This window comes from Physcomitrium patens, chromosome 5 (genome assembly GCF_059467195.1).
Source record: "Physcomitrium patens ecotype Gransden chromosome 5, ASM5946719v1, whole genome shotgun sequence".
Taxonomy (NCBI): domain Eukaryota; kingdom Viridiplantae; phylum Streptophyta; class Bryopsida; order Funariales; family Funariaceae; genus Physcomitrium; species Physcomitrium patens.
Window position 1 is genome coordinate 2,960,705 of NC_143414.1, and position 19,646 is coordinate 2,980,350.

Sequence of the window (19,646 nt, forward strand, 5' to 3'; positions counted from 1 at the left end):
TGAAGACAGTTAATAAACCGGTTATCAATCAAACCTCTCGTCTCGCACCTTGTTCTCTGCTGCTTGTTTTGTGCATATCCTCGGTAGCTGTTTTGCTACTTCATTTCAAGGATATTCAAGGAAACCCCTGCGTTGCATTTGAAGACGATGATGGGGATTGATGGAATTTGAGGGGAGGTGGAGGAGCTCGTCTGAACCGCAGCAGGCGATTTGAATTGGGTTCCAGAGGGGAATGGTGATGGCGGCCCTGGTGGGCAATGCTGGCCGCCTGATTGCCTCTTCAGCTGTTCGCTGCACTTGCTCTGCTCCCGTCCGCACTCGACGTCTTATTTGCTTCTCAGCTTCTCTCCAGAAGCCGCAAGCCGCGGGCATCTCGGCTCCGGAACTTGATTTTCCTGGGATTGTTGGTGATGGAGGGTTTAACGCTGCTGGGAGAGCGCCTCGGAAGGTGTCCCTGAAGGATATGACGTTTCCGGAGCTTGAGAGGTGGGTGGAGTCTCATGGCCACAAGGCAAGTAGGGCTGCTATGTTGTGGCGTCATCTGTACGGGAATGGGAAGTGGGTGGAGTCTCCCGCTGTGATTCCTCGGTTGAACAAGGAGTTCGTATCGTTGCTTGAGGAGAGGGCAGAATTCGCACCGAATTTGCAGTTGCGGGATGTGCATACAGCTAGGGATGGGACGCGGAAGCTTGTATTCTTTTTAGAGGAGTATGGCGCTTCTGTGGAGACAGTGGTGATTCCTGGACCGAGGGGCCGTGTCACTGTGTGCGTGTCGAGTCAAATTGGGTGCGCCATGAATTGTCAGTTTTGTTTTACTGCAAAGATGGGGCTGCGTGGGAACCTCAGCACAGCTCAAATTGTGGAGCAGCTAGTGGTGGCTTCTCGGATTGTTAGCAAGGACCTGGGGCACGTCACGAATGTCGTCTTCATGGGCATGGGGGAGCCTCTCCACAACATCGACAGTGTCATCAGAGCGGCGGAGATTATGGTAAACGACAAAGGATTGCATCTGAGCCCCCGGAAGGTTACTATCTCAACGTCAGGTCTAGTTCCGCAAATTCGAAAGTTCTGTCGATCTTCTGAATGCGCTCTCGCAGTGAGCCTGAATGCTACCACTGATGATATTAGGGATCAGATTATGCCCATCAATCGGAAGTATAATATACGCACATTGCTAGATTGTGTGAAGGAGGAGATGATCACGCACAGGCCAGGCGAATCAGTATTTCTTGAATACGTCATGCTGAAGAATGTAAACGACTCAGAGGAAGACGCCACCAGGCTTATTGAGTTGGTCAAAGACATCCCTTGTAAAATTAACCTTATAATGTTTAATTCGCATCCAGGTTCTGCATTCGAACCTACACCTTTGGTCGAGGTTCTAAGATTTAGGGATAGGGTCGCTGATGCAGGCTTAGTGGTGCATATTCGTAATAGTCGCGGTGACGACGAGAAAATGGCTTGTGGCCAGCTCGGTACTGTATTGCCTAGGTCTCCAAGGAGACGCAAACAAGAAATGCAAGAACCTGCGTAGGGTTTCTGTTGCTGAACTGCTTGTAGTCTTCTCATTTGAATTGACAACAAGACTACGATTGTTGCGATCGTAACTTCAAGTAATGTCTAATGAATTCATGCTTATTTGTTGCTCATGTTACATGCTGTCCACAATCTGGAGTGTGACTTTGGGTACGCTCCACATCTTGTGTATAGCTGGCATGTGGTGAGCGGATCTTGCCCGTGTTACTTTGGGGTATTTGCGGGTGGGAGAAGAAGCCATGGCAGTCGACGTTTGTTACCTTGTATAGGTTTGGTATGTATGTTCGTATATCTAGTGGGTTGACAGAAGCTGTGAAACTACCTTGTTTCCACTGATCTTTTCAATTTTATGGGATCGTTGTTTCATCATTGTCTCCCAAGTTTAGGGTTGCATGGACTGCTGCTTGAAATGTCTGAAATGAGAGGAGTGAGAAAAGAAACATTGTCATCAACAGTACGAAAGAAGAGTACATTGTACTTGAGAGTGCACATTCACTGAGAGGGTGGAAATCCTTATGGATGAAACGGATGTATTGTTTGACACTGGCACTGGAATCTAGCAGTATCTGCTCGTGTTCGTTTTATCAGCATTCTGTAAGTCATTTTGCCCAGTTGGTGTTGTGTTGTAGATTGTTTTGGCGGATTTTATTGTCATATGGTAGCGGCTTTGGATTCCGCTGTGTACATCTGAATTCTCTGATTTACCAATTAAGTTGAGGTGTTCTGTGTAACGATCAACGCAAGGTTTTCGTTTCAATCGAATGTTTAGAATTTAGGGTACACCATGTCAGATTGTTTATATCTTCAAAGACACAGATTGCATTACTTGCGCAGCTTCACATTTGCGGCGTAATCTTTCTGTTGTCCTTCCACCTTGCGATGTGTTGCCCTGTCTAGTCCTCAGCAGTAAAATTCGAATCCTTCTCTTCTATATCTTCTCCTTGACTAATTGTATTGTCTGCTTGATTGTTGCAATCCCAAGGTACTGAATTAGCGTAAATTGATGAAAGTTTATTTTAGCTTTGACATGAAGTGGACCCAGACTGGACCAACATTCTCTATTAACTTAAAGTTTAATGAATAAGTGAGTAATCAGGAATCAAATCAATGCTTCTTGTTGTTGCGGAGGGATAACATTGACATGTCTACTCTTGTTTACTCAACATGAATTACTGCGTATTTGACCTAACAATGAATCAACTGCATTCCCTAGTGTAGCTCCTACTGAACTAGGAATCATGAGGAGTCACCTGTTGTCTCAAACTGAATCTGTGAATGAAGGTTACGCAGCGTAACAAACAGGATCTAAGCAGTGGATTCAAATGCAAATCTAGGGGAGTAGTGCAACTTCGAAATCCAAGTGCAAGATGGCGCTTTATGAAACTTCGTTCATTTCTCTTATTCAGTTCGCCGTCTTCGACAAGAAAATTCGGTGGTTCAGTCTAATCCCTTGAAGCATCTCTCAGATCGAGCACTTTGGAAAGTGTGTACTGGAGCCAGGACCTTCACTATGCACTTGGTTTTTGTGGATAGAGCAACCATTAATGTGGTCGGGCTGTACTGTGCTTGGTGCGATTTGAATTTCTGTTCGAGCAATTTATGTCAACCTACGGTACTCCTTCACTGATGGTTTAATTTTACAAATGAAAGGACCTGGGATAGGACTAATTCGTGCGTTTCCTTAACATAACCACTAGATGATCACAGCTTCTAAAAATTGCCTCCTCAAGTTGGTCTTTCAGATCACATTAAGATAGGGCAATGGCTTCTTTTCCATCCAATGAATCCCACAGCTATTGGAAAAACCACCCAGGTAAACATGTTATTTGGATCTCATTAGTCACATTTTTTTATGTAGTGGTCCTCCAGGAACTTACCCACTTGAGGAACTCGGGATTTGCGCTATATACACAAGGTTGTTCCGTCTTGTATGAACTATCATTGTAGTATCCAAAGTGGGTCTATCTCGTGTGAAGGAATGCTGGTGTTCTCGTGATGCTCAGGTGCTCTGCACACAGCCTACTTTCTGCAGCGATGTTTCCCACTTGTAAGTAACTAAGATCAGAATCCTACGACAGTTCATTGAACTGTGGATTGGCAGATCTTGCCAGCGATGCAGAGTAAACTTTCGGTCCCTCCTCAAAGCCAAGGTTACCGGGCTCCATGCAGCATTATTTAGGTTCCACGGTGATGATGGTGGTGGTGCTGCTGAGTCCACCAGCCTACCATTTGTTGTCAACTGAGGTGGGTATCATCAACCACTTGTGATGACTCTGACACTTCTCACAGACACAACAGAGATGTGTACAAACCATGTGCCACATATAATGTGATCTTGTACTGGAAGTTTCTCTTTTCTCTCTCTCTCCTCAAGGCAAATTGAGATGCAAGGATGAAGTCCAAAAATCCACCCTGGCAGCAGAGTTGTGCACTTCAGGTGCTTCATTCCCACTTTCTCACTTGCTTTGCGTTTTACTATCACTGGGAAGCAAGTTCGAATCCATTTTGGTGGACCCCAGGAATGATTTATTCCATTACAATGAGATTCTAGGCCAAACTTTTAATTCACTATTGACAAAAAAATTATGCACTGAATTCAAGGTCTCATGCAGCCTCCCTCGAAATGCAGAAAAGTGTACCATCTATTTTGCCGGGTCTAAAGTTTTTGAGCCTCTGAACCGTCTTTGAAATTAAGTTTGAAAACAAGTGGAAAAGAGTTGCTGGTGTTGCCCTGGGCCTGGACTCATGTAAAGTGGCCCCCCGGCTGGTAGTTTCTTCAACAAGGTTTTTGGCTTTGGACTGATACTCGATAATAGTGCTGTTCAGGTGCTCTGATGATATATAGTACTTCCACAGACACTGCTTTTTAATAAAAGAAAAAAACTAAAGTTAGTTTCCGAAAAATACTAAAAATAGAAGAATCATTTAGACCCCAGTTATGAAGATTCTGGGCCTCTTATTTTATTTTATTTATTTTCCCGTCAAATTTTCGTCATATTTCTGTTCTTTTTCTTTATCTGCCACATGATTCCAATCTTGTGTTCAGATCCTTCTACTCGAAAAATACACCTTCCTAATTTACGTCTCTATGTGTGAGTTTACAACAGGTGGTTCTGATATCAATTATTTTTTTATCTCTCTCTCGCTCTCTCGCTCTCTTCACACACACATGAATTTATGTATGTAAGTAAACGTGTCTGCATGCACTGAAGGCTTTTTCTTTTATTATTTTGAGATTTTTCTGGGTTCAATTCTAAGAAATAGTCAGGTGGCACACCACTTTTTTTACCAGGAATTGGTGTAGAAACGTTGCAAGCTCATCGTCCGATGCACCCCCCACCCCCAGCATTATTGCAGATGGATCATCACACCTCCCCTCCTCAATGATCAGTTTAAAAATGGGCCCAGCTTGCTTCATTCTTGAGCTATCACAACTGGCTTGAGACCCACATTTGCCTGTCTTATGTAACACCGGGCTCAAAAATGCCATTGGGTTCACATCTCGATTGGACAAAATAAATTTCCTGAAGGTTTCGTGACTTCTTTGCAGCTAAACTAGTTTCATGTTCAATTTCGGATTAGGGCGAGCAATTAGGTTCTTGGACCGCGGATAATCCAATGCCCTTAATTTCATGTACTTTCTTAACCTCATCTCCAGGAAATGCTTCCACTAGGATGTGTTACGGCTCCTCAAGCATGTGCACATAACTGTATGAATGGATATGTCAGGAGGTTTCAAAGAATAGCTGTGGAAATTTGAATTGTTGTGGTACAGTAGGCGTGAAGATATGTTGTCCCTTTGTTGTGCGTGGCTTTGAATGCGCTGCAACAACAGAGATACCTCACATCCATAGGGGTGTGCTGTGTGTGTAAATGTGAATATATATATATATATATATATATATATATATATCTTAAGGAAAGAAAGAACAGCTTATAATGTGATCTGTGGGAATAGCAATCACCCTGTTTTTGAAACAGCATTAAAATAGAATGACCGACGCACATGTGATTCAGCCTTTGTGCTTAACCATTACGAGAAACATCTAAAAGTGTTTTCAATCCGCAGTAACATGGATTATTCATGGAGAGAGTGGACGATGAGAGTCTGCAAAACGCAGGCCTGCAAACTGGCACCGAAATCAGGGACAGGAACGCAGAATTCAATGCACATGGGGCTTACGGTAAGCGATGCCCTCAGGTGGCCACTTTCAAAGTCAATGCAAGAGGAGCCGATTGCTCGCTGCTACTCTTCTACCCCTCCTCGTCAATCAATCACTCTCTTGCGTGGATGAAGTGATCGTCGTCAGACTCCAGCCTTGTGGCTCGACAAGATGGGTGACCCCTGATCTCAGCAGCAGTTATGATGGGTTTACAAGCACCTGACAGATATTATTCTTTTTTCAAATTTCAGTGTCATCACAATCATGAATCTACAAGCAGATTCTCCATTAAGAAGAGTTAAGCTTAAGCGCAAGAATCAGACATCTCATGTTGCCGCAGTGGATCATGCAAACTTCTTCTAATAGTCAGGCTCATGAGTGGCACTGTAACTCAGAGTTGTCACTTCCACAACATCTCCTCTCTCATGCAAGCTGCCGTCACTGAACGCTCTTCCTGCCCATCTGTGAGGATTTTATCTTTTTACTTTTAATAATTCGGAGTACGACGTAGAACTCGATCGTAAATTTCAAAGCTCCCCAGGTTTGACTGTAGTTTGAATGGATTGCTTTGCTTGCGTGCTCTGTAAAAGGGTCCATATTCTCAGGGTTTGTATGCTCCAAGGTCCTTCCTCTTGATGCGAGAATTTGCTAATGCAGGGTCCATGTCAAGCAAAAGAGTACCCAAGAGTACGCCCGCAATGTTTGTTAGTGCCCAAGTAGCTGGCGAGCGGTGCGAAACCTGGCGTCGGTTTGTACTTTCCAAAGTCTGGAGTGCTGGAGTAGTAACTTGGCACCTAACAATCACCCAGTCTGGCTAGCGATCTGGTGAGAGAGACAGCAAAGAGCTATCTAGTAGGAGATTTCTGGGAGCGGGTCGAAGAATTGCCCTTGTTACATGGGATTCTTTCGAATTTGAAGTATGGGAGTAGGAGTAGAGCGCAAGGAGCCCACTCAAGAACCTTGCAAGATAGCGGAGACTTCGGGAGAGGTTGGCATGGAAACTGAGGCTTCAATTGCAGAGCGGCTTGAGGATTTCGGAGCGATTTTTAGTTAAGCTTTGTTGAAAACAGTCGTTTCCTGGCCCGTATTGGAGGCAGCAGGGGGTTGACGTTACCCTCCACGTAGGGATTCTACTGCACCCAGATTTCGGAGACTATTGCTATTTCCTCCTTTCTGTGAAGATTCATTCGCAGAGTAATTCGCCGAAACTAACGACAGGGGCGCCTGACCTTCTCTTGATTGGATGGGTGTTTCCTCGAGTTCAAACCGAGTGATTAAAAAATGGCGGGATCCCAGGAGATTAAACTTGTTGTATTCTACGTTATTGCTGTCTCTGCCATCAGTTGGGTTGAACTGGCTCAAGGATACAGACTACTTCCGAGCGAATCTCAACGTCAGCATTTGCCTCTGAGCACTCCAGATACAAATTTAGAAGATCCTGCAATAAGGGTCGGGCACGGTCGTTATGCACGAGATCAACGTTCGGTAGTCCCGGATGCGGTCTTCAACACTCCTTACGCAGAGAAGTCTCGGCATCTGCTGGACTTCGAAACTCCAGCCGGTACACTCAAACTGGAAACCTCCTAATCCTGGCAGATTTCCGGATTTGAGCCTCAAGATCCATGAACACTGTTCTAACTGCTGATTTCCACAGTCATTAGCACAGAGGTGGTGATTAAATTTAATGAACGTTTGGTTGTGGGTGCAGCTTGGAACCATGTGAACGTAAACTGGTTGCTAGTCGCCATCCTCACCCCTACCTCCTTGGTAGCCGTGGGCATCGTCATTCTTCTGTTGGTGCTCTGTGCTCGCAAGCAGCGGAACAGCAAACCCAGCATGCTCATCTGGACCAATCAGTCCACTTTGCAGCGCCAATGTGACGGCGTTGACTTCAGTTCAGATTCCTCCAGTATGGGCACAACAGCATTCATTTTCTGTGAAAAACGTAGTGGATCATTAAAAGAAATCAACAGGGTTTATAGAAATAACTGCTCTAAATATTTTGTGCCGCCATAGATCAGCGATGCAGTGCCAGCAATGTGTGTTCAATCTTAGCCAGTAATTTGCAGATATGCCAAGAGAGATTGGATTGGTGCTTATACGATCGCCTCTCTCAGCAGGGTCGACGAGGTTCGAGACGATGAAATTTGGGCCGTGGTTGAATCACCTTCAAAGTATCAAAAGTTGCGTGAAGAGCGGAGGCCTGGCCGCCGCGCCTTGCTCATTGGCCTACTCTCTTTTACAAACTGCTACGAACAACTTCAGCTCCTCCAATTTGCTGGGCGAGGGAAGTTTCGGGCATGTGTATAAAGCGAGACTCGATTATGATGTCTATGCCGCTGTAAAGAGACTTACCAGCGTAGGAAAACAGCCCCAAAAAGAACTCCAGGTAATGAAATCCACTCATCCAAGTGTATCATCAGTCGATTCGATTGGTGATGGAGAATTGCCGCTCCTAAATTTCACTGGTGGTGGTAACGAGGTGGTTGGATTGTTTGTTATAGGGAGAGGTGGATCTGATGTGCAAGATAAGACATCCCAACTTGGTGGCTCTCCTGGGCTATTCAAATGACGGCCCAGAGCCCTTGGTTGTGTACGAGCTCATGCAGAATGGTTCACTTCATGATCAGCTTCATGGTACACGGATCTTGATATAATTTACCTATGCCAATATTTCATTTCTGTTCTTAGTTTTGATCAGCCTCTTGATTCATCTATCTGTTGAGTCAGAAATGTTACTGATCAAAAAAAGGTCTGTTGGTCTAAATTAGGCCCCTCATGCGGGAGTGCACTCACCTGGTACCTACGACTAAAGATTGCTCTTGAAGCTGCCAGGTCTGCAGATGTTGATGCTTTTGCAATCCCTCTTCTCGTTTTCAACCTTCCTAGCTTCGAAAAACTCGCATGTTCTTTGCTCTTTGTTGATAGTAAATTTGTGTTAGCAGAGGACTGGAGCACCTGCATGAAAGCTGCAAGCCTGCAATAATCCACAGAGACTTCAAGGCATCCAACATCCTCTTGGACGCCAGCTTCAATGCGAAGGTTCGCTTCCTGCCATGCCCATCAGTGAAGAGCAGTCACCCTACTCAAACTTTCCTACTGCATTTTCAAATGTTGAATTTTCAGTGGAACTCTGATAAGAGGTTTGAGCACTGCATAAATCATGACAAATGTAATGACGGCATCTAAGCATCGTCCAGGTGTCCGACTTTGGTATAGCGGTAGCTCTGGAGGAAGGTGGCGTGGTGAAAGACGACGTACAAGTGCAAGGCACCTTCGGGTACATTGCTCCTGAGTACCTGATGGACGGTTAGTAATCTCAATAAAATTTGCTATACAAATGCTCGATAATGATGTTTTATTTGGATGACATCTAAACTGATGAGATCGGTGTTGTGTGACCATCTAAAGTACGAGCTTTCTAATGTAATGATGAAGCATACAATGTTCGCAAGAATAACATTTATTCTATATTAAATGTACTAATCCAGCAGCTGTGTTTTATTCGGTATGCAATCCAGGGACATTGACAGAGAAGAGTGATGTTTACGGATTTGGAGTAGTATTGCTTGAGCTGCTGACAGGCAGACTGCCCATTGATACGTCCTTACCACTCGGATCGCAATCTCTAGTGACATGGGTAAGTCTGACTAAAGGCTTAGGACTTAATCCAGTCTCGTCATTTTGCATTCAAAATCCAAATGTAAACATCTAAAACTGAAACGATACAATGATATAATGTCATACACGCATAAATGTATACATGTATATATATAACCCCACCAGAAAGATTTAACCAACTGATAATTGAATACATCTGCGTTTCAGGTAACACCCATACTAACTAACCGAGCAAAGCTGATGGAAGTTATCGACCCCACCCTTCAAGATACGCTGAACGTGAAGCAACTTCACCAGGTAACTCCCACAGTGATAAAATCCAGAATCGCTTAGACTTCAACTGAGCCTTTCTTTTTTAGGCATGCAACAAAGGAAAGCACGAACATAAGAATTTGACCAATGAGCAGAATTCCCTTAACCATTACCCTCTGAATTCGATTTCTTCAACAACGATTCTGGTAGCACCATGATGATGATGATGGCTTCAAATCGTTAATCAAAGTCCTTCGCATGGAATTCGGTTTCGGGTTGGAGATTATGTACCTCAAATCGACTGACCCACAATGGCGAGCTTCTCATGCAGGTGGCCGCAGTGGCAGTCCTTTGCGTCCAAGCGGAACCCAGCTACCGCCCTCTCATCGCCGACGTGGTTCAGTCACTGGCTCCGCTGGTGCCTCAAGAGCTCGGCGGCGCATTGCGAGACCCAAAGTCTCAATGCTTACACAGCGATAGCGGCAAACTGTCGGTGGACCCACTCTGCGGTGCCGAACTCATGGACACCGAGCTGCCGTCTTTCAACTCGCAACGATCGGACTACAGTTTGTATTCCGTCGGCGACGATTCGTCGATATCGAGGAGTTCAATTCTGGATAGATCCCGATCCTGGGAGCACGTGACCCGCAGCTTGGAATTACAGCAACGATTCGACGATCAAGGCAATTGATGAAATATCGACACACCAACACACCGACACACCGCACCGCACCACACCCCAAATTCCCTCCGTTGATTCAATATACCGTTGACTCAGAGTAGCATATTTTCATGAGTTGTTTGCTTTTATAGTTTATGGGTTACTGTTACTTTACTCTTGTGCCTTTCGTCACACAGGAATTAAATCGCATTTTGTCTGCGAATTGTGCATTCTTCTCTTCCCCCCTTGTTGGTTTTTTTCTTTTCCTTGTTAATTTTTTTAATTTTTTAATTTTATCTTCACTGTAAAGGAATTAGTGTTTTTGTGGAAATCATTTTGAAGGTGGATAATCGATTTTACGGTTGGAAATAAGACTGGCTCAAGGGACAACGTGATGATTTAAAGGAGATCTTGACTTTGGTATTAGAAAGTCTCTGAGGAACATAGAAAAGATATGCAAGTTGAATAGTAAACCGTGTGTTAGTGACAGAATAAAATCATACCCATTGACTGCAATTATAATAAAATAAAATAAAAATAACTAACTAACTAGAGAATAATAATAATAAAAAAAAATATTGAATAGGAAAAAACTAAGATAGTGGTAGAGATATTGGCATGAATAAAAAAAATTAATAAAAAATTTTAAAATTGTATAAAGTTCAAGAAATCTTTTAAATTAAGAAAGAGAAAGACACTTGTAATAAATTGATCAATACAATGAAAGAGGTTAAAAAGTTAGAGATTGTGATAAAGGAATTGAAAAAAATAGAAATTAAAATTGTAATATATTAATATTAAATAAGAAGTAAAAATTTATATTGTCATATAAAAGATATACTTTTTATTAGATCAAGAATGATTATTGAGTTAATAAAGATATGGAAGAGATATTTAAAAGATATATTTTTTTATCTAATAAAGAAGAAAAAGAAGAAAATAAAAAATAATGCATTACAAAAAGTTATACAAGTCAATTATTGCAATTACAACAAAAAAAATAAAATGGCTTTATTTTATTTCTATGAATACAAAAAAATTAAGAAAGAGAACCAAAAAAATCATATAAGTTATTTGTAATAACAACCTAAAATATGGTTGGACTAATGTAGCTAATATAAAACTTAAAGCTTTTTGGATTGCCAACAAAGATATTAGTGGAGAGAGGTTCTTAATCTTAGGCATGGACAAAGTTTCTACCATTAAAAATACAATTATTGCATAATTTTTAATTTTCAAATTTAATATAAAATTTCAAACTATTTAAATAATTTTCTTTATTGCCTTCTAATTTCATTGCAGCAAGTAAAAAAAAAAAAAAAAAAAAATGTTTTTCAATTCACATACACAATGCTTATGTTTCATTTTTGTTGTTGATTGTTGATTATTTATTATTAGTATAAGAATGAATTAGAATTGGTAGGATAATCTTCTTTTTTTTTTTTTTTTTTTTTTTGTACATAAATATTTTCTATTTTTATTACAAATGAAATGATTACTTTTAGTGAAATTTAAATAGTTAATAAACAATAGTGATGTCATATCTATGTAGGCTTCTTATAGTTAAATCTTTAATGGATAATATATTTATTTCATATATATTTTTATTTTTTAATTCTTTCAAAATATATTTATGTGCACATAATATACGTCTTATACTTTACAATCTATCTTTAAATTGAAATAGAATAATTTTGATAGATTATATATATATAAAATAAAACATGGAATTTTTTGTATAGAACATCTCAAATGATCTAGAGTTAGGAGTTTTGGTAATAAAGATAGTAATAAAAATAATAATATTATCTAAATTAAAAAATTAATAAATATTTTATTTTTTAAAACAAAAAATATATATATAAGAAAAAACTTGTGCTGTTAGACATTGCAATCTCTGACACACCCATCTATTTTCTTATTTATATATGCTCTTTTATTTCCATATTCTTCAAGTTCCCTTTTTCATGACCAATCAAAAAACTTCTTTTTTTTCTTTGTATTATATCCAAGTTGTCTTATATAAAAGATTAGTTGAACTTATGCTATTGTCATGGATATACCATGATATATTTTCTATAACAATGGCATGGATCCTATCCAAATATGATCCACTTGGTATCTATAGATTTAGGCAATTAATTCTTTTAATTAATTTTTCACAAATACAATTAATCAAAACATTGTCATTGTTTGGACTCTTTAAAATATCAAATAATTTCAAAATAGCATAATGACCTCTAGGTGATTGCTACCTACAAAAAAAAAAAAAAAAAAAAAAAAAATCTTATTAGAATAATATCAATAATTGATTACATTTGTAATTTTATTTAACTTTGTGTAACCTTGCAAATTCTTGTGGACTCTTTCTTGATTCAATGGAAGCTTTAACTAATAGAATTGTTAGATCTTTTAGTCCATTGCGCTTTAAAACTTAAGCCAGTATTAGCTCAATTGCCAAATGGTCCTTACCATCATCTATAAGAATGTCCTTGCCATAGAATTTGTAAAACAATCTTTTTTGTGCATCTAATCGTTATTCTTCAAGTCTACTATATAGTATCATGGTTATTGTTGCTTGTTCCAAATACCATATTCTTGCAATATCAATATTTATAGCAATTTAGTCCTTTTACATATATATCAAGAAACAAACACATACAAAATTGAATTCAAAATTAATTAAAGCATAGTACTCGTTTCTAGAATAAAGATATGGTGAAAATTAGGACCATGAAAATGAGGCAAGAAATTGATACAAGCATGTTGAAAAAAAAATTAAAATAGGATAAAATAAAACTTATATCAAATCACCAAAAATTGATACTTATAGAAGACTAGTTGTCAATGTGGATCAAAATCAGACCCTAAGATATAAAACCATGTCCATACATCGACTTTAGGATTCTTTGATAGATTCAATAGTATAATTTGAGAACAAACTTGAAGAAAGATTTTAAAGCATTGATTTCATGTCAATTGAATCAATATTGAGTTTTTGAGGGATTTTCAAAGTTAGTGATGTTCTTGGTAGGACCAGGATTTAAAAAATAAAAATATGTTTACAAATTTGAGGATTTCTTGAGTTTTGTGTTGTGTGTACAAGTGAAATTTAGGTAGTATATTGATGTATTAGTTGTAAATATGTATGCAAATTTTAAGGTCAATTGAATGGTTAGATTGAAGTATAAGAGAGTTTTTGTGGATTGAGGTCTCAAAAATTGAAATTTGAAGGCTAGTGAGTATTTCTAAGATCTTCAGCAATTTGTCAATTAAATTGAAATGAATTTTTTTGTATAGATATTAGACTCAATTACCAATGTTTAGGTGAATTTTGTGAGCAATTCAATGATTTAAGAAGGAAGTATTAGTGTTAGAAGTTCAGCATTCAGATTGGAATAAGAGGCCACCCAACACCTCATTGGATTATCTTGTATTTCTCTCAATTAGTAAGTGCAATTAATTTCATCTTTCTTGTGCTTGTTTCTAACTAAGATGTTAAGGAATATACAAATTTTGAATTGATATCAATAATTTAATCATTAGTTGTTGACATTCTAATTTTCTATAGGATTTGGTTTAGGATTTGTCTAGAATTTGGTTAGGACTTAGGATTTGGTCTAGAATTTGATTAATTGAAAAAGTATATAGCCACTAATCAAATACTATTTAAGTCTGCTACTACTACATATGATTCATTACATGTAGTAATATGATTATATAATGAAAAATAAAAATATGGATATTATTATAGAAGAGCCTAATAAAAAGATATAAAAAAATAATAAATTAAAATAGTAAAGAATTTAGTCTTAATATTGCTTTTTATAGAAGAGACTTCTATTTACTTTGTAGAGGCATAAACAAGCCAAATTAAAATAAATGAGATAAGAAATTGATATAGATATGTTTAGAAAAGATTTAAAAATAGATTAAAGCAAAACTTACCTCAAATTATCAAACAGTAATACTTAGAGATGACCAATTGTCAACCTAGGTCAAAATCAGAATCCAAGGTACAAAATTGTATACCTCTGGCAATTCCAAGGATCTTCTACAAATCAAAGAGTGCAGTGTGAGAAAAAAATTGAGAAGGGATTTTTGAATGTTGATTTTATGTTTTTTGGATTAATATTGGAATTTTGAAGGATTTTCAAAGATTAGTAATGTACTTGCTAGGTTTAGATTTTGAGAAATAAAAATAAGTTTATCAAATTTAGGATTTTGTGAATTTTAGAGCATGTTTATGAATAAAAATTAGATAGTTTGTTTTTGTGCTTGTTATAAATGTATGTGAAAAATTTGAGGTCAATCAAGTAGCTAGATTGAAATATATGGAGGTTTTTGTAGATTATAGTTTAAGAAATTGGAATTTAATAGATTGATTAGGATTTCTAAGATATTTTTCAATTTGCTACTTAGATTGAAATATGATTTTGTTCAAGTAGCTAGCTTGATTTTCAAAAAAATTGTAAAGTTTGAAACAAATTGAATGGTGAAACTAAGAAATTGTAGCTAAAAAATATGAATATTAAGGTTAGAGAAGGAGAGCAATTAACCTTCAAGCAAAGCTTTGAAATTATCATCTATATGGTAAGTGAAATCTTCTTCAAATTATTTGTACTTATTGCTAATTTAGTTTTTGCAAGGTATATAGATTTTGAATCAAAATCAACAATTCAATCATTAGTTATTGAATCTTTAAACTACTAAAAGATTATTAAGAGTTTGTTTAAGATTTAGGATCTGATCAAGGATTAATTAGGATTGATTTAGGATTAAGATTTGATTAGGATTTAGGATTTATTAAAAATTTAACTAGATTTTTTTTAGGAATTATTAAATTTTGATTAGGATTTGATTAGGATTTGATTAGGATTTGACCTAAGACTTGATTAAGGTCTACTTAGGTTTTAATTGAGGTTTGACTTAAGATTTGATTAAGATCTACTTAGTTTTTAATTAAGGTTTGATTTAAGATTTGATTAATATTCATTAAAATTTTAATTAAAATTAAATTAAGATTTTATTAAGATTTATTTAAAATTTATATTTTTAATATATTTTTAGGATTTTTATTATTTCTTTAATTTTTTTTATTTCTAGTATTTTTTTAAAATTATTATTATTTCTTTAGATATTGATTTTTATATTTATATTTAAATATTTCTTAATTATTTTTCTTTGAAATTAATTTATGATTTTTTTATGTTTATTATGTAATTTTTTTAAAATTTATTTGAATTAATTAAAGTTTGATTAGGGCTATTATAGATTTTTTAAAGCTTATTTAAGATTCTATTAGACTTGGTAGGATTGTTGTTGCATTTCTATTTACCTTTCACAATTAGATGTGTGATGTATTTTAAAGTAAGAATATATTAATATGACAATTTTGTCGTATTGTGGTTTGGCTACCATGTGAAAATATTGTGTTTATATATTTGATATATGATTTACTAAGTAACATGGTAAGATCCATGTTAATGAATTTTAGTTGGTTGTAGAATGAAGTTAGATTACTACCCTAAAAAGAATTTGTTTAAAAAGAATATTATTAGAATTTATATAAATTTATTTTCTTTTAATAGTGACTTTTGAAGTTGATTTTATTAGTAGTAACTTTTAAAAATTTAGAGTCATCCTTATTAGACATTGGTGACTCTTGAAGTTTTATTTTGATTTTTTTATTTGGTATTTAGGACATATATTAAGTAAATCTTAATAAAAAAAGAATTGGAGAGGGATCTTGGAAGCAAAAAGAGAAATTAGGACATCTATATGGATGAATGGAGATGGATGATGAAAATCTCCATTCCTATTAGCCAAAAATTATGCCCAATGGGCTTTAAGGAGGTTGCCTGAGGCCTTATTAGGGATTAAAATTATTGTTTTGGAGGCATTTAAGCTTTGGAGGCTAGATTCATCAAGTTTAGATTTTTGGCTACGGTTTTAGTGAAAATTTTGTGTGATTTGGAGTTTATATAAAAGAGATATGGGTGCACAAAATTAAGATGTTGATTTTGTACCTACTATCACTCTTTTGGACATAATGTATGCGTATAAAAAGCAATAAAGAATCGGCAACTAGGATTAGAAAGAATACTTTTTTGGCTATACTTTTGGCATATTTTTTGATAAATTTCAAGTTTGAATGGAGATATTAGAGGTTGAAATCAGCACTTGCAAATCTAAAGGTAGTAAGTGACATGATTCACTAGTAGTTGTATTTTGACCTATATCTTGAGTAATTTGACAAGATTTTGGCTCAAAATTTTTAAAAATGTATATAGTCATGTTAGTAAACTTTTTATACAAATTTTGTGGTATTTAAATTTTGGATTTTTGAGATATGAAGAAAATAGTGCTTAGGTGCTTGTAAGTTAGGCTTTAGAGGACTTGTTAGGATTTCTAAGATGTTAGAAGTTTGGTAGCAATTTTATGGTTCATTTTTTTGTAGTAAAGCTTAAGGATAACAACTAAATTATATAAAAACTTAAGATAAATTGAATATTTAAATTAAAAGATTTGAATTCTTAAAGTTTAAGAAGAAAAAATCCTTTGTAGAAAAAATATGTTTTGAAGGATTTTGCTATAATTTGGACATTTTATATAAAATGAAGAGGTTTTAAGAGCTAAGACTTTGTATATAAGTTAAAATTAGATTAAATCACTTATTAGAGCTTAGCCAATAAATTAAAATTAAACTCTCTACAGCTAGATATCCTATGTATTTCCAAATTGTAAATCACATCATACGACAATATATTATATTACTTCTTGACTATTGCATAAGAATTTTTTTTTTGGCCTTTAAATACCCTTCTACCTTATTATGTCCTTCATTAATATTGATGACCTTGTAATGGAACCTTATCTCTTTGCTTATTATTTTTTTGATGCCATGCTTTTGGGGTCCTTTGATTGGTATCATTTGCAGCAAGTACATGCTCTTTAGATGGATAAGATTCTTAGAGCTAAATATGGATAATTTAGGTAGGTAATATTTCAATCTCAAAGATATCTCACATCTTATCTTTAAGATATTTGTGATGCGAGAATTCTATTGGGTGTAGATTGTATATTTAAAAATGCTTCATGAAAGGTAGTTCTTGCCTACCATATAATTTTAAAATTTCTCAAAAAAATCAATGGTGCATGTAGTAGTACTTTTATTAGATTTTTGATGCATGTTGATAGATATCAAAAATTATATTATGTATAGATTTTACCATGTCGTGATGTAACATGGCTAATGAATGAAAGAGAGAAAAAAATATTATATTATAAAAGATATTACTTAAAAATATTATAACAAATTATCTTAGAATAAACATAATAGTCAAAAGATAGTAAAATTAAAGTGCATCATTGCCGCTTTTTTACAAAATAAGCTTCTACTTATTTTGTAGAGCCATAAATAAGGCAAAACAAAGTAGATTAGAAAATAAAAAAATAAAAGCATATGTAAGAGAGAGTTAAGAACAAATTTTAGCAATATTTACCTCAAGAAGCCAAGAATTGATACCCAAAGAGGACCGGTTGTTAATTTAGGTCCAAATTAGACCCTGAGGTACAAGACCATGTACCTACGGTGACTCCATGGTTCTTTAATAGAACAAAGAGTAGGATTTGAGAGTATACTTGATAGGAATTCTATGAGCATTTTTTTTTGTAATTTGGATTTATAATGACTTTGTAAGAGCTTTATAAAGTCAAGGTTGTTTTAGATGACTTGGATTTTTGTGAAATAAAATAAGATTGACATTTTAGATAATTTTGGAAGTTTTATAGTAGATCTATAGATGTAATTTTGTAAGTTGAAAGATATAGTTGTGTTTGATGTGTTTTGTAAATTTAAAGTCATTCGCATAATTAGATCAAAGTATATAAATATTTTTGTCAATTGAGGTCTCAAAAATTAGAATTTGAAGATTAGTAAGTATTTTTAAGATCTTTAGCAATCTGTTAATTGGATTGAAGTGAAATACTTTTATGTAGAGACTAGACTTAATTTTCAATAATTTAAGTGAATTTTGGAAGAAAATTAATAATTCAAATGAAAGATATTGGCACTAGAAATTCACCATTCAGATTGGAGTAGGAGGTTGGTCAATATCCAAGCAAATTTTAAGAGTTTTCTTCTATTTAATAAGTGTGATTATCTTCAAATTTTTTTACTTGTTTTTAACTAAGAGGTTGAAAGGTGTATAAATGTTTAAGTATCAATGGTTTAATCAATAGATATTAGGATTTTAATCTACTTTAGGATTCAATTGATTTTGTTTAAGGTTTAGGATTTGTATAGGATTTGGTTTAGAATTTAGAATTCAACTAGGATTTGATTTAGGATTTAGGGTTTATTTAGGCCTTATAATTTGTTTAAAATTTGGTTTAGAATTTAAGATTTGAGATTTAGTTAGAATTTGACGTAAGATTTAGTTAAGGTCTATTCAAATTTTAATTAGGATTAGAATAGGATTTGATTTAGATTTATTTAAGATTTATTTAACATTTATTAAAAAATTTAAAAATACTTCTTTAGAATTTTTTTATATATTTTTTTTATAATTTCTTCAAGATTTCTTTTGGATTTGATTAAAGCTTGATTAATATTATTAAGGTTTAATTGGAGTTTATTTAGAATTCTATTTGAATTGTTAAGATCTTATTGTTACAATTTTCCTTCTACTTTCTACAGTCAGATGTCTAATGCATTCTTAAGCAAGACTTTACATAATACAATAGTACAAAACAAGCAATCTACAAACTTGGTATTGTTAGAAAATCTTTTCTTAAAATGAGGATGTTTGATAAAATAATTTGATATTAATTACTTAGCCTTCTCTATATCTTCAGTCTTATTGTTTGAGCTGCTACTATGTGCATCATTATTGTTGAGCCCATGCTTTGTGGCTAGCTCTATAAGTTGTATCTGGTATTATCATCAATTGATATGCATAGGTGGTAAACATATCAAACTTATGATAAGATGCTATCGTGATGTAACATGACTAATGAATGAAAGAAAGAAAAAAATATTATATTATAGAAGATCTTATTTTAAAATATTATAATAAATTATTTTAAAAATATAGATAATAGTCAAAAAGATAATAAAACTAAAAAATATTAATGCTATCTTTTTATAAAAGAAAATTTTATTTATTTTGAAGGACCATAAATAAGGAAAAATAAAATAGATTAAAAAATTGAATAATATAGGCATGCATGGGAAGGATTTAAGAGTAAATTTTAGCAAAATTTATCTCAAGAAGCCAATAATTGATATCCAAAGAGGACCAATTGTCAACCATGATTGAAATCAGACCTCAAGGCTTAAAACTACATATTTACAATGATTCTAGGATTCTTTAGTAGATCAAAGAATGGAATTTAAGAGCACACTTGAG

General features: G+C 35.3%; 2 protein-coding genes across 7 annotated transcripts; both read left to right on the plus strand.

The window, feature by feature from the left end:
- The first annotated feature begins 52 nt into the window (after positions 1-52).
- On the plus strand, positions 53-1,638 carry LOC112282451 (uncharacterized). Its single transcript, XM_024520039.3, has one exon. It carries the CDS (start codon positions 233-235, stop codon positions 1,532-1,534), a length of 1,302 nt encoding a protein of 433 aa, XP_024375807.1. The 5' UTR covers positions 53-232; the 3' UTR covers positions 1,535-1,638.
- Positions 1,639-6,015: 4,377 nt separating this feature from the next.
- Positions 6,016-10,463, plus strand: LOC112282117 (putative receptor-like protein kinase At1g80640). 6 transcript variants are annotated; one of them, XM_024519353.3, is made up of 11 exons: positions 6,016-6,163; positions 6,357-7,260; positions 7,408-7,608; positions 7,817-8,088; positions 8,204-8,336; positions 8,471-8,534; positions 8,645-8,741; positions 8,900-9,008; positions 9,221-9,339; positions 9,528-9,617; positions 9,904-10,463. In XM_024519353.3, the coding sequence occupies exons 2-11, from the start codon at positions 6,981-6,983 to the stop codon at positions 10,261-10,263; spliced, it is 1,725 nt and encodes a 574-aa protein (XP_024375121.1). In that variant the 5' UTR covers positions 6,016-6,163; positions 6,357-6,980; the 3' UTR covers positions 10,264-10,463. The 6 variants fall into 6 exon arrangements, with proteins under 6 accessions (XP_024375121.1, XP_090106371.1, XP_024375122.1 ...); XM_090250245.1 differs by having other exon boundaries at positions 7,820-8,088; XM_024519354.2 differs by lacking the exon at positions 6,016-6,163 and adding an exon at positions 6,223-6,240.
- The last annotated feature ends 9,183 nt before the right edge of the window (positions 10,464-19,646 follow it).

Bases quoted from the DNA above. Each gene is read 5' to 3' on its own strand.
- LOC112282451 (XM_024520039.3), top strand. From the start codon at position 233: ATGGTGATGGCGGCCCTGGTGGGCAATGCTGGCCGCCTGATTGCCTCT.
- LOC112282117 (XM_024519353.3), top strand. From the start codon at position 6,981: ATGGCGGGATCCCAGGAGATTAAACTTGTTGTATTCTACGTTATTGCT. The intron at 7,609-7,816 runs GTATGGGCACAA...CGCCTCTCTCAG, and splicing joins CTTCAGTTCAGATTCCTCCA to CAGGGTCGACGAGGTTCGAG. The intron at 8,535-8,644 runs GTCTGCAGATGT...TTGTGTTAGCAG, and splicing joins ATTGCTCTTGAAGCTGCCAG to AGGACTGGAGCACCTGCATG.